Raw genomic sequence first — 14997 nt, 5'->3', positions numbered from 1 at the left:
TCTCTTGTAGAATTCCAGGGCTTCAGAAAAAAAGTAAACTAAAACGAGGTAGCCAGACATATATATGTATATATATATATATAATTTATATATATATAATATATAGAATATATTCAGCAGAAAAAAAGGACCATGATTTCAAATTTTTTCCAAAAAAACATTTTTAAAGAGGAAAGAAGATTAAGAAAATGAAATGAGCATGAATAGCAGAGTACTGTAAGAGGAGGAGTGATGAGAAGAGACTGGGATTAGTTACAAAGTGGAAGAAGGGTGAAAAGGCCTTTGTAGCTGGGTTTGCTTTTTACACATTTCAAAATAAAAACCAGATCACAGTATTCAAATGAAAGCTGAAGTGAAGGCAGACATTTTCGTCAACTCCCCAGGGTTGAAAAGACCAGTCACTCCCCACCCCCATTTCCAGTCACAGCAGTGGGGATACAGTAGCTGAATCAGTCCTCCACCCCCTGCAGGGGAGTGGGTGGGTAAGCAGCAGAGTCCATCTCTCCATCCGCGGGGAAAAGGAGCTGGGAGTAGGGTAGGGTAGGAACCCCAGCTGCAAAGAGAATGGGCTGGAAGCCGGGAGGGGGCTGGAGGAGGGAGAAGACGAGCCTGGGGCTTCTGTCATAGCCCCATCTCATCCGCTGTCATGATCTGTGCATAAGTGTGCGTGTGAGTGTGTGGGGGCGGTAGTAATGGGAGGATGAACAGGGCGGGACAAGGGGAGCTGGTGCTGCCGCCCTCACCTGACCTTCTCACTGTCCGTCATCTGCCAGAGTCCCAGGTTGAGTACCTTGAGGCAGGGCAGCTGCGTGATGCGCTCCAGGCCGCGCTTGGTGATTCGGGTGCAGCCGTACAGGTCTATGCCGGTGAGCTGGCTCAGGTGCTCAGCGATCAGCTCCAGGCCCTTGTCCGTGATGCGCACACACTGTCCAATGTTGAGCGTGCGCAGCCCGTGCATCTGCCGCACCATGCGGTTGATGCCATCATCACTGATGTGGCAGGAGCAGAGGGAGAGAGACTTGAGGCCATCCAGCCCCTGGGCTATGTAAGCCAGACTCTGGTCTCCCACCTTGTCACAGAACGACACATCCAGCCCCGAGAGGCGCAGGCTGCCCATGGCCAGATGCATGATGCCCGTGTCACTGATGTTGTCACAGGAGCGCAGGTTGAGGCTGCGCAGGCTGCCCATGTGTGACAGGTGCAGGAGGCCAGCGTCCGAGATGCCCCCACAGAAGCTGAGGTTGAGGAGCCTCAGGCCCGTCAGCCCTCGGGAGATGTGCTTTAGAGAAAGATCTGTGAGCTTCTGGCAGTCCTGCAGCGTGAGCTGCTCCAGGCCCAGGCAGCCCTCCGCCGCGCTGCGCGTCATGCCGGCCAGGTGCCCGATGCCCACATCCGAAAGGTGGCGGCAGCTGCGGAGGTTAAGGCTCTTGAGGCGCTGCAGACCCCAGGCGATGAGCAGAAGGCCAGTGTTGGTGATGTTGCTGCAACCCCCCAGCTCCAGCACCTCCAGGCCCTTGAGGTACTGGGCTATGCGGCCCAGGCTGCTGTCAGTGATCTGCTTGCAGAGGCTCAGGTTGAGAGCGCGCAGGGAGCCGATCTCCTGCACAAACGCGTGGCCCAGCCCGTTGTCGGTGAGGTTGTAGCAGCCGCTGAGGTTGAGGCTCTCGATGTTGGCCATGCCCTGGATCACGTAGCTGAGGCTGCGGCGGAGGCTCAGGATCTGCACCCGGCGGATGCCCCGGGCCTGCAGGCTGGGGAACAGCGACGGGTTGGCCCGGCGCAGGTGCAGCTTGGCCTCCACCCCCCGCCACACCGACTTGTGGTAGGCGGCGTCCCGCCAGGCCGTGCACACCTGCGCCGCGCGCCCCTTGTCCCGGACGTCCAGGTAGCCGAAGATCATGGCCAGCAGCTCCGGGAACAGGCATGAGATGTGGGTCTCCATCTTCCTCCTCCCCCCTCCGCGGCGCTGGGGGGAGGAGGCGCGGGCCCCGCCGCTCCGGCCTCGGGCAGGAGACGAGAGCGCTTCTCCCCAGCCGCCGCCGCCGCCGCCTCGGGCCCAACGGCCGGCCCCTCCCCGCCTTCCGGCTCCGGCCGCCGCTCCTCCTCCTGGTCCGTCCGTCCTTCCTTCCTGCCGGCTGCGCCTCCGGCCCGGCCCTCCCCCGCCCCGGGCTCCGCACGGCGCTCACATCCCGGGCGGGGAAGGCGCCTCGCTCTCGCTCCCGGAGGCCGGCCGCCGCCTCGGCTCTACCCACGCCGCGCCCGGGCCGCGCTGCTCCGCCCGCGCCGCCGCGCCCACGCCCCCTGCCGCATCCTCCGCCTCCTGCCGCCGCCGCCGCTGCTCCGCGGGCCGGCGGGCGGCGAGGGGGCCCCGGGGGCCGGGCGCACGGGCTCCGGGCGCGGAGGAGGCTTCCTGCTGCCTTTGTCTCTCGCCCGCTTTTCAAACCTCCCAGCCCCGGGCCGCCCGCACTCCGCCGCCCAGGCGGGGGGACCAGGAGGCCAATCCCGGCCGGCGGCGTGCGTTCCTTCTCCCCCGCCGTCCGCGGCCACTTGGGAGCTGCCGGCCCCCGCACCAAGGACGCCGCGGCCGTCCGGCCGGAGCGCGGCTCGGCGCAGACCCCGGGCGAGCAGGCGGGCCTCGCGTTTGGTAGCGCCCGGGCCGGCCCCGGCTCCGCCGCCCTGCAGCGCGTCCCCTCCGCCGCTGCCGCTCCCCCGCGCCCGCGCAATGGTACGGGCCTGCGCTGCCGGAACTGTGGAGCCGTTGCCCTGGAAACCGAGTTCGGCCTGGTCCCGTGGCCCCTGATTTTTAACCCTGTGGGCGCCATGGGGGAGCGGCAGCTGTCAGCAGAGCACCTCCCCGCCCGGCTTCTTTTCACCCCGTAGCCCGTTAGTGAGCCGTTCGCTCTCTGGGCCACGCCCCAGCCCTGTTCCTTCTTTTTCTTTGCTGTTGAAGTCTGCGCAGCCCCTTCCCACAGTTTACTCCTACAATTCCTGGCGCTTACTTCACACCCCTCTCCCCTGATTATCCCTGCGAGAGCCTCCTCCTATAGCAGTGCTCAATAATCATCACCCCAACCCGCCTCTTCTTACTGCCCCTAATGCCCCTTAACACGTCTCATCATCACACTCCCTGCTCCCCCGGTTGGGGCTGTTTACTACGACTCCTTTCTCTCCAGTCTTGTGTCTCAAATTGGAGAGAAACTCGGCTTTACTCATCTTAAACAATGACCCCCTCCAGTCGGTGTTCTAGAAATTTCTAGAATTATGCATGACTACTTCCTTCTAGCATCTTCTGATGGTTTCCAGACACGCTGTGTGTGTTTCCCTCGGTACTTGATACATCAAAACTTCCCTCTACTTACGCACGCTGCTGCGCCACCAATGCCCTCAGCCCGCTTTGCTTAGAGGGGAACAGCCTTCCCTAAGCCTTGTTTTAGGAGCTTTTTCCTTGTCATCAGCCTTAGACTATCAGTTGTATGGCTCAGTTGTACTGATATATTCGTATATGCTGAATCCAATTTACTTTTTGATTAAAATGGAATGACAGTTGAACTTGGTTTAAGACAATCCAGTCGTGTCTTTTGGTTTATCAACTGTTTTATGGAAACAGGGCACAATTCCATTCTAGGATGTAGCCCCTGGGTCCTAAATGTCCGTACTAAGGATAGAATTTCAGAAGTTTCATTTTAACTACCCCCAAACCAAGAATTTTTGGATCAGAGAAAATGATCCTCTGTATTTTGATGTATAGATCCACACAACTAGATACAAGACAAGCGGATTTATCAGAAAGGGAAAATGGTTTCATTGATTCTTTGAGGACCTGAACAAGATTCGGAAGGGGTTCCATATTCAGTGTAGGAGAGTAACTTTTGCCCAAGCAACCAATATTAGACCAAATACATACAGATTCAGTAATAGGCATAATACACCTTTTACACCCCTACCACTCCTCTTTCCTAAATCAGGAAATGCAGAAGCAAAAATTCTCGCCAGCTTGTTACCTCACCCACATTACACGCAGTGTGAAGCCCATGGATTTTTATAACCCTCCTGAAAAAATAGACTGTACTGTTAGTCATCCAGTACATCCAGATGCACGGTGGTAGTAAGTGTCACGATTCTGGGGTATGCCTGGGCTTCATTCTTCTCCTGGGGGTTATCTAGGCTTTTATTCTTCTCAGTCACTTCTGCCTAAACTTTTGCCTTAAATTCTGCGTGAAAGTCACTTTTTGGTTGTTCTGTGCACCTAGATGTGTTTGGGTTGATGTCAAGGCCTTAATCCAAAGCACCTCAGTGTAACTTAATCCTGCTTAATAAAAACCAAAGTACCCCACACATTTGGGGGGAATTTTAGACAAGGGGCCTGACCAGCCTCGGATTAAGAAGGAGCCTAATGGTTTTCCTTCTCTAGAAAGGCCTTTGTTCTCAAATCTGAAGAGTCATTCAGAGGTGTCTGGAAGCATTTTCACTAGAAGTTGGCCGTCTGGTCCTCGTTCTAGCAACAGTTTTTCTTGCTTGAATTCTAGAATCTTATTAACACAGAGCCTTTTATTTAAGGCACTCAAGTATATATTATAAGGATTTTCAGCAATATGACTTTTCACCTTCAATAAATAGGAAAATATAGCATCAAGAAGCATCACAGAAAAAGCATTCCTGGGGAAAAGGAACTAGGGCATAGAATGAGCGCTATGCAGAATCTGAACACCTGGTGACTTTATGCTACTGAAGAAACGACTCTCGTTTCTGGGTCTCGGTTTCTTGTGTAACACCAGGGTGATTCAGGGACCTTTCCAGTGGGAACACTCTGTGAGGCCAAGAGCCTAGCATACTGTCGTCTCCTTAGCCCATGGAATTAGACATTGTTCCTAATGCAGGCTCCAGATATTAAGAATAACTTCAAATACAGTAACTTCTTGGGAGTTTTGGGTTATGCTCAGACTTAGGACACAAAAATATATGGAGAGTGTGTATAAACAGGAGACTCTGATTGTCTGGCAAAGATGTATACCAATGTAGAAAATCCCGTGGCTTGCTCTTCATATTTTTAAAACTGGTTGAGATTTTTGTGTATGATTTAACAAGTTGCAACCAGAGGGTTTTTTCTGAATGAACTATAGACTATTTAAAAGCAGAAATGATAGCCTTGTGTAAGGAGTCTCTCCAAAGCCTTACCAAGAATTTTTTTTTTTAATTCTAGATTTTTCAGATGGAATGTGCTTTTCACCTGGGTAGGGTGGGAAAGTTGAGAGGCCCAATCCAAAGATCAGGCTTACCTAGGGATTCGTACTTTCTCCTTCAGAAGGGGAAGACCTGGCAGGAAAAATCAGAAGAGCTCTGTAGCTTTTAACTCCTCATTCAAGTATACATATATCTCTCCAAAAATAGTGGCCCAGAGTCTAGTTTATGGGTTGGGTCAAAGGAGTTAAAATAGGCTGGGCAAAGTGGCTCATGCCTCTAATCCCAGCATTTTGGGAAGCTGAGGCGGGATGATCACTTGAGGCCAGGAGTTCGAGATCAGCCTGGCCAACATGGTGAAACCCCGTCTCTACTAAAAAAAAATACAAAAATATTAGCCGGGCATGGCGGCACATGCCTGTAATCCCAGCTACTCAGGAGGCTGAGGCATGAGAATCACATGAACCCAGGAGACAGAGGTTGCAGTGAGCTGGTACTGTGCCACCGCACTCCAGCCTGGGCGACAGAGCAAGAGACCTTGTCAAAAAAAAAAAAAAAAAAGTTAAAATATTCTGTGTCTATTTTCCTTGAACTCTAGTGTGTCTATGGCACAATGCCTGCTATGTAGTAGACATTTTGTCAGTGTTGAACTGAAGTGAATGAGATGGATAATATAAATAATAATCTCTTTATGAAAGACTTCATACGTATCGAAACTTCTTCGAGAGTTCTGGGCAGCCATTAGTAATCTGAGGTTTATAATAAAATGCTGCCTTTCCAACTTCAAGGTTTCTTGAGAGTAACATTCATTCTATTGCTAAGTATTTCTAAGTAGGAGAGCATCTCTCTCTTGACGCTTCTTGGTGACAGAATATTAAAGATAAGAGAGGGTGAGGATTTGATTCACTGATTGCAAATAAAAGATTTAAGCAGAAACAACAACCAAAAAAAGCCCTATTTAAAAATGGGCAAAGGATTTAAATAGACATTTCTCCAAAGAAGATACACAAATGACCCACAGCACATGAAAAGATGCTCAACATCATTAGTCATTAGGGAAATGCAAATGAAAGCCACAGTAAGATACCACCTCATATCCATAAGGGTGGCTACTATTAATAAAACAGAAAATAACAAGTATAGGTAAGGATCTGGAGATAGTAGAATCCTAGTGCACTGTGGGTGAGAATGTAAAGTTGTGGGCCAGGCACAGTGGCTCATACCTGTAATTCCAGCACTTTGGGAGGCTGAAGCAGGAGGATTGCTTGAGCCCAGGAGTTCAAGATCAGCCTGGGCAACATAGCAAGACCCCATCTCTATTATAAAAAATTGTGCAGCTGCTATGGAAAATGGTATGGCCATTTCTCAAAAAATTAAAAATAGAGCTACCATACGATTCAGCAATTCTGTTTCTAGGTATGTACCTAAAAGAATTGAAATCAGGGGCTCGAAGAGCTATTTGTACATCCATGTTCATAGTAACGTTATTCATAATACCAAAAGTTAGAAGCAACCCGAATGTCCATTGACGAATGGATAAACAAATTGTGGTATATACTCACAAGGGAATATTATTCAGCCTTGAAAAGGAAGGATATTCTGACACATAGTACGACATGGGTGAACCTTAAGGACATTGGGCTAAGTTAGTAAGCCAGTCACAAAAGGACAAATACTGTACAATTCCACTTATATGAGGTATCTAGAGTAGTCAAAATTATAGAAACAGAAAAAATAATCATTGCTAGGGGCTGGGGAGAGGGTTGATGCGGAATGGGGAGTTGTTTAATGGGTATAGAGTTTCAGTTTTACAAGACGGAAAAGTTCTGAAAATTGGTTGCACAATAATGTGAATATACCTAACACTACTGAGCTGTGCACTTAAAAATGGCCGGGCGCGGTGACTCACGCCTATAATCCCAGCACTTTGGGAGGCTGAGGAGGTCAGATCACCTGAGGTCAGGAGTTCGAGACCAGCTTGACCAACATGGAGAAACCTCGTCTCTACTAAAAATACAAAATTAGCCAGGCGTGGTGGCGTCTGCCTGTAATCCCAGCTACTCAGGAGGCTGAGGCAGGAGAATCACTTAAACCCGGGAGGTGGAGGTTGCAGTGAGCTGAGATCGTGCCACTGCACTCCAGCCTGGGCAATAAGAGCAAAACTTCGTCTAAAAAAAACAAAAAAAAAAAATGGTTAAGATGACAAATTTTATATTATGTGTACTTTACAATTAAAAATTTTAAAAAGATTTTAGCAGGACAAACATTTTGCAATAAAGAGAGAAAAAAAGAGAAAAATAGGTGAAAAGTATTCTCACATCAACAGATTGCCAAGAACCCCCTGAGATATTTGAGATGTTCCCCCAAATTATTAGCTTGCTGTATCTTGTAAATGTAGGCTTAGGATCATCTTTATCCATTACCGTAAAAATAAGGGCTTGTGATCTGGGTAGCCAGAGCCTTCCCGTGAGGGTGAATGTGGGTTCACTGGAAAACACGTGGAGGTGAAAGGGGGTGCTGTGCTATTACTATTCACTCTGGATGGATGGTCACGCCCTTTTATTCTTGAAATGGGGTTGCCATTTGTAATTCGTTATTTGCAGCTTTTGAGTGTTAACTATAATAGGTGTTTTTGTAGTTTCAGGCACCTAACCAAAGAATTAGAAATACAGTAATAGAATAATCTCAGATATCAGGTATTGTTTGTTCAATGTTGACAAACACCTTAGGTACTTGTTACAAAACAGGTAGATAGAACAACTCTAGAAAAATAAAATGTGTTCTAAATGTAGCCATTTCCAGGTCACTGAACACTTAGAAAGATGGGTTTTCAATTTATTCAGTCATTCAGGCTGGGCAGGGTGGCTGTAATCCCAGCACTCTGGGAGGCCAGGGTGGGAGGATTGCTTGATTCCAAGAGTTTGAGACCAGCCTAGGCAACATAGCAAGGTCCCATCTCTACAAAAAATAAAAATAAAAATAATTAGCCAGGCATGATGGCATGCACCTGTAGTCCCAGCTAGTCAGGAGGCTGAGGCAAGCGGGAAGACCGCTGGGCCAGGAGGTCAAGGCTGCAGTGAACTGTGCTTGCCCCCCTGCACTCCAGCTTGGGTGACAGAGCCAGACCATCTCTCAAGAAAAGAAATTCAGGAAAATATTAATACAAATTGTATACATTGCTCTGTGCTATGAAATAAACAAAGATGTAGAAGATTATGTTTTTGCCTTTAAGAACTTGGGATCCAGCAGGTGAGCTAGAAAATACCTGTGACAGTGACAGTATTTGTTAGTGTTATAAGTGCCAGCAGAGTGATAGAAATAAAGTTCTCAGTTTGGAGGATCCATAGTGAAACCTAGAATTTGAATAGGTGTTGATGGGAAGAATGTCATTACATTATAGTGGAAATTTTTTTAGAGAATAGGCTGAAGTTTTATATTGCTTAGAAAAAAATAAGAACATTACAATAGCAACCATGTATTGTCATACATTGTTATGGATCTTCCATATTGAGGTATCAGTTAACTTAAAAAATCTAAAAAATCACTTTCCCAAAGAATTCTTAGCTTTTATTTTTCCCAAGAATAAGACATCTGGGGAAAAAAAAAAAAAAAAAAGAATAAGCGATCTGGCTGGGCACGGTGGATCATTCCCATAATCCCAGCATTTGGGGAGGCTGAGGTGGGAGGATCACTTGAGCCCAAGAGTTCAAGATCAGCCTGGGCAACACAGGGAGACCCTATCCCTACAAAATTAAATTTAAAAAATTAGCCAGACACAGTGGTGCGCACCTGTAGTCCCAGCTATTCACGAGGCTGAGGTAGGAGGATGGTTTGAGCCCAGGAGGTCGAGGCTGCAGTGAGCCGTGATCACACCAGTGCACTCCAGCCTGGGTAACAGAGAGAGAGAGGAGGGAGAGAAAAGAGAGAAACCTTTATTTTAACTCTTATGTATCTGGAATTGGAATTCAGTATCTGAAGTCAGAAAATTTTAATTCATGGTCTGGACTTTGCAACTGTTTTTACAACCGAGATTGCCTCAAAAAAAAATTTTGTTTTAGTCAGCTCTCCCCTCATGTGCCCCATTCTTCTCTCTAACAATAGAACCAGACAAGGATGGAAAAAGAGAGGAGTTCAGGATGTCCTGCCTGCGGCGTCCATGTGTGACTCTCCCCTACGTGCCCGTGCCTTCTGTTCCCATTTCCCGTGAGCTGCGTTCACACCACACTTGGAGTCTGAAGCTGTGTGTTTGAATCCTTGCCCTCCCACTGTAGTCTGTTGCATGACCTATGGCAAAGTCACTCAATTCTTTGAGCTTCAATTTCCTCATCTATAAAACGAAAGTGATTGCCGTTCACAGAGCTGTGGTGAGATTCGTTAAGAAAACGTCCACGAGAAAGGAAAAGCCTAGTGCATACCTGGCACATAGTAGGGACCTAGTAAATGCTGTTTTTGTTTTTTTTCTTTTATAAAGATGCACTTTGGAAAAGAAAAAAAAAAACCCATACAGATGTGCCTCAAAATTATACAGATGTACATTTGCCGACAGTTAAACTTTTTTTAAACTTTAGTTCCTGTTTTAAAGAAACGTACAGGTTCGAAGCTGGGCGCAGTGGCTCACGCCTGTAATCCCAGCACTTTGGGAGGCCGAGGCAGGCAAATCACAAGGTCAGGAATTCGAGACCAGCCTGGCTAACTTGGTGAAACCCCGTCTCTACTAAAAATACAAAAAATTAGGCGGGCGTAGTGGTGGGTGCCTGTAATCTCAGCTACTCGGGAGGCTGAGGCAGGAGAATAGCTTGAACCTGGGATGTAGAGGTTGCAGTGAGCGAGATCACTCCACTGCACTCCAGCCTGAGCAACAGAGTGAGACTCCGTCTCAAAAAAAAAAAAGAAAGAAATGTACAGGTTCAAGGACTGGAAACATAACAAAAGTGTAGGCACATAAGAGAATGATCTTTCAGGTAGAGCCAGCTGTCTGCTTGCATCTCATCTTCTCCTCTGTAAGTCAGGAAGGGTAGCATGTTCCATTCACCCGCAAAGAAATAGCCAGAACTCCTCTTCTGCCAGACATCCATCCGTCTTGTGGCCTTGGACCTATGGTTTCACTACCGACTCTTACTCTTTCTTTTTTTGAGACAGAGTCTCACCTTGTCGCCCAGGCTGGAGTACAGTGGCACGATCTCGGCTCACTGCAACCTCCACCTCCCGGGTTCAAGCGATTCTTCTGCCTCAGCCTCCCAAGTAGCTGGGATTACAGGCACCTGCCACCACGCCTGGCTGACTTTTGTATTATTAGTAGAGATGGGGTTTCACCATGTTGGCCAGGCTGGTCTTGAACTCCTGACCCCAGGTGACCCACCCGTCTCAGCCTGCCAAAGTGCTGGGATTGTAGGCGTGAGTCATTACACCTGACCCAACTGTTACTCTTTCTTTTGCTTACAGCGGTGGTTCTGAAGCTTGACTAGGCATCAGAATAAACTTTAGGGCTTCCTGATGCAGGATATCTGGGGAGAGGCCTGAGAATTTGCATTTCTCACATTGCTGTCAGCATCACCTGGGAACTGGGGATCACAGAACTGGGAATCACTGGTAGAACCTCCTAGTACCCATCTTTTTTTTTCCTTCTTTAAAACTTTTGTTAAATTATACTTCTTAAAAGCTCTCTCTTTTTTGGCAAAATAAAAATAATATAGGAAAAAACTATAGTCCCCCTCCCCCCTCCGTCTTCTGTCTTTTAGATCATCAGCTCCTCTGCTACAAAGGTTGAAATTTTCTCCAGTGGTATGGTGAAAAGAACTGAGGTTTTACCGTCAGATGAATTCTAGGATAAAATCTTGACTCTGTCACTTATTAGCTCTGTGACTGGACAAGTTATTTAACCACTAAGAGCCTCAATTGTGTCATCTATGAGATGGAACTAGTGATTTCCAAATCTTGGGAGTTTTGTGAGGGTTGACTGGGGTAATGTGTGTAACCTCCTAGTACAGTGACAGACCATAATGAAAACAGCCTAATGTTTACAGAGCATTTATTGAGTAGTAGGCCTTCTTTTAAGGTTTTTACATATATGAACTTCCCTAATTGTCACAACAGCTCATTTTACAACCTATGAAGAGGGTTCATTACTATCTCCGTTTTACAGATGAGGAAAGTACAGCCCAGAGAAGTGACTTGCTCAAGACCAAACAGCTGACCGAACTGGAATTTGAATTTTGTGATCTGGATCTAGAGCCCGTATCCTGGCCACCATGCTTTGCTGTGTTAACAACATAAGTTTAGCAGTCCGCCTTGCTAGGATGCAGTTACTCTATGATGCCACATAAAGAGAGGTCCATGACACAGACAGATAAATGCCACATGTTCTCACTCATGTGTGGGTGCTAAAAACAACTGAGCTCATAGAAATAGAAGTAGGGGTGAGGCACTGTGGCTCATGTCTGTAATCCTAGCACTTTGGGAGGCCGAGGCGGGTGGATCACTCGAGGTCAGGAGTTTGAGACCAGCCTGGGCAACATGTGGAGACCCCCATCTCTACAAAAATACAAAAATTAGCCTGGCATTGTGGTGTGCACCAGGGATCCCAGCTACTCTGGAGGCTAAGATGGGGAGATTGCTTGAGCCCAGGAGGTTGAGGCTGCAGTGAGCTATGATCACACCACTGTACTCCAGCCTGGGTGACAGAGGGAGACCCTGTCAGAAAGAAAGAAAGAGGCTGGGAAGTGCAGCAGGGAGGGGAGGACAGGAATAGGATGGTTAATGGATGTAAAATTACAGCTAGACCAGAGGAATAAGTTCTAGTGCTCTAAAGCACTGTAGGGCGAATATAGTTAACAATTTATTTTATTTGTTCAAAAAGCTAGAAGAGAGGATTTTCAGTGTTCCCAACACAAAGAAATGGTTTTTGAGGTGATGGATATGCTGATTACCCTGATTGGATCCATTACACATAGCATACATGGATAGAAATAGCACTCTGTGCTCTATAAATGTGTACAATTTTTACATGCCAACCGAAAATAAAAGGAAAAAAAAAGTTGTGCAAATATGTTTTGAGATCTTTAAGTGCCATGTAAATGTGTGGTATGTTTTGCTTGTTAGGAGTACTGCTGTCCCATTATGTATTTGAACAACTCCTCATAAAGTACCTTTGGCTTGGGAAAAAAATAGAGTTAACAGGAGTTAACAGTGAGTGTGATATTGACCATACTGTGAGCAGGACCTGGTCACGGTGAGGTGTGGTGATCACGCATCACTCGAAGGCTCTGGTTGGTTTGCTAGCCAAAGTAGGTCAGAGTGTGTGTGGGGGGCGGGGATGAGTGTGTGTGTGAGAGAGAGAGTGTGTGTGTGGGTGTGAGAGAGTGAATGTGTTTGTGTGACAGAGTGTGTGTGTGTGTTTGTGCCTGTGTGAGTGTGTGTACTGCAGGGTAGATATGCTGATATCTGTTTTATGCCTTCAGGCCCACAGCTGGCTGTGGCCTTGCATGACCAGGAATGTGTTTGTGTGTAATTATGTCACCCTCTAGCGGTGACTTCCCTATAAGCCCTTTATCCTTGAAAAGCCCACTCTGGTGTCGGTGACCTCTCTTCCCAGTGAGAGCCCGGGAGCAGAACTTCAGGGAGATTTTGGCATGGAGGGACAGTGCTGGGAAAAGCGGGGTGTGGCTGGGCATGAAGAGAGTGACAGGGCCTGGGAAGAGTGTAAAGTACAACCAGGACTAATGATTAGTGAAACCCTGCAGAGCAGAAGGGGAAGCAGGCGAGGCACAGCATCTGGAGAGGAGAGAAGAGAAGGCGCTCTCAAGGGAGGCTCTTGCATGTCAATTTTCGTCAAGTGCCATTTTATGTTTGTGGGGTGGGATGATTACCGCAGCTAGAGCTCTTTCCAGAATGTCAGTACTGAGGGCGTGGAGAAGCAGTGTTTTGAAGCAGTTTCAATTCTGTTTTCCAAGGGAAGTAGGCACAGGTTTAGAGACTGCCTAGAGCTGACTAAATTCCAAGCGTTCACCACCGTGGAGTGGACTGCTGACTTGGCTGCTTCTGCCTAGCCTGGGGCTATGTTCTCTCTGCCAGTAAAGGTCATTTTTATCAGGATCCTCATAGGCTTTTGCATGTTGATAAATATTTCAAAAGACAAGGGGGAATCAAGATCAGTCTTACTCAGAGCGGATTTGGAACTCCGCGTTAGGCGGGACGCTGCCGCCCAAGGCCTGACTGAGCCAGAGTGCGAAGGGTACTCCCTTTTTGAAACGGTGCTGGCGCCAGGCCAGGCTTTGCTGGAAAGTCGTATCTGGATGAGCCAGAGCATTTACATTTCTTACATAATGTCAGACTCAGAGGAGCTTTAGGGATCAGCCCAGCTACAGAGTTCACAGCCAGGTCCCCCTTTTCTGCCAAGAGGATAGGGTTAAAAGTTTAAAAAAAAACAGCCAGAATCTCAGGGGGCAGAAAAGCAAAGGCTCAGCCTTGCTAGCATTAACTCTTCACACCCCAGAAAAGATGGTTCTGAGATAAAACCACACCTTTATGTCACATGATGCCACTGCCTTCCTGAATCCAGCCATTCCTAAAGAGATCAGTAACACCAAGCACTGTCCTTCTGCCTTGTGTGCAGGAAATTAAAGAGGCATGAAAGCCCTGTCCACATTTTCTCTAAAGTTGGAACAGCTTGCCTGGGGCTTCAGACTGAGCTTCAATCTCAAGCTTCAGTGAGATTCTTTGTTATTTATTTTTTATTTTTAAACTATTTGGCCAGGCGCGGTGGCTCATGCCTGTAATCCCAGCATTTTGGGAGGCCGAGGTAGGCAGATCACTTGAGGTCAGGAGTTCAAGATCAGCCTGGCCAACATGGTGAAACCCCATCTCTACTAAAAATACAAAAACTAGCCAGTGTGGTGGTGTACACCTGTAATCCCACCTGCTCAGGAGGCTGAAGCAGGAGAATCACATGAACCTGGGAGGTGGAAGTTGCAGTCAGCTGAGATCGAGCAACTGCACTCCAGCCTGGGCGACAGAGCAAGACTCCGTCTCAAAATAAACAAACTAACTAACTAACTAACTAACTAACTTACTATTGAAGGCCAAAGAGTTCAAGTAACTAACATAAGAAATCAAGTGGCTACTGTTGTAGCCATCAAGAATCCTTTAATGGGCCAGGTGCAGTGGCTCATGCCTGTAATCCCAACACTTTGGGAGGCTGAGGCAGGTGGATTACGAGGTCAGGAGTTCGGGACCATCCTGGCCAACATAGTGAAACCCTGTCTCTACTAAAAATACAAAAAATAGTTGGGTGTGGTGGAGCACACCTGTAATCCTAGCTACTCAGGAGGCTGAGGCAGAATTGCTTGAACTGGGGAGGCGGAGGTTGCAGTGAGCTGAGATCACGCAACTGCACTCCAGCCGGGGTGACAGAGCGAGACTCTGTCTCAGAAAAAGAAAGAAAGAAAAAAAAAAAAAAAAGAATTCCTTAATTTAACTGGCTCAGGGAACCTAAATGAGAGTTGCCACATAATAGCAAATCTTAGTAACCAGATGACACTCAAAGCAGGTGTAGATATTTAACAAAAGCACTGTGTAGACATTTAATGACAGTGGTTGCTTTTTGTTTGCTTGCTTTTTGTTTGTTTGTTTACAAATGAAAATAAGGCATAGAATGAGAAGTCACTTTCTCAGGGTCATGGGAACAATTCCGGTTGAGCGCATCTCTCCTCCGACCTGCCGAACGTCTTTGAGTCCCCTCACCTAGGCGCACACTCAGGATTGCAGTCATCTGCTATTGTTGCCTTTATTTATTTTGAGATGGAGTCTCGCTCTTGTCACCCA

The 14997-nt window shown here is 47.5% G+C and overlaps 2 protein-coding genes across 9 annotated transcripts in view; one reads left to right on the top strand and one right to left on the bottom strand.

Moving 5' to 3' along the window:
- FBXL14 (F-box and leucine rich repeat protein 14) overlaps positions 1 to 2728 on the bottom strand; it is a 33687-nt gene extending 30959 nt beyond the window's left edge. For 2 of the 7 annotated variants that reach the window (XM_055281182.2, XM_055281179.2), the window contains exon 1: positions 744 to 2727. In XM_055281182.2, coding sequence (XP_055137157.1) covers positions 744 to 1942 — 1199 coding nt within the window. In that variant the 5' untranslated portion in view covers positions 1943 to 2727. Of the gene's footprint in view, positions 1 to 743 lie in introns of all 7 variants that reach the window. The other 5 variants (XM_063639921.1, XM_055281183.2, XM_055281180.2 and 2 more) reach the window with 5 other exon arrangements.
- WNT5B (Wnt family member 5B) overlaps positions 1 to 14997 on the top strand; it is a 125258-nt gene that overhangs the window by 68179 nt on the left and 42082 nt on the right. The window lies entirely within an intron of this gene.

The sequence above is a fragment of the Symphalangus syndactylus genome, chromosome 5 (genome assembly GCF_028878055.3).
Source record: "Symphalangus syndactylus isolate Jambi chromosome 5, NHGRI_mSymSyn1-v2.1_pri, whole genome shotgun sequence".
In the NCBI taxonomy this organism is placed as follows: Eukaryota; Metazoa; Chordata; class Mammalia; order Primates; family Hylobatidae; genus Symphalangus; species Symphalangus syndactylus.
This window is presented reverse-complemented; position numbering and strand designations above follow the sequence as displayed.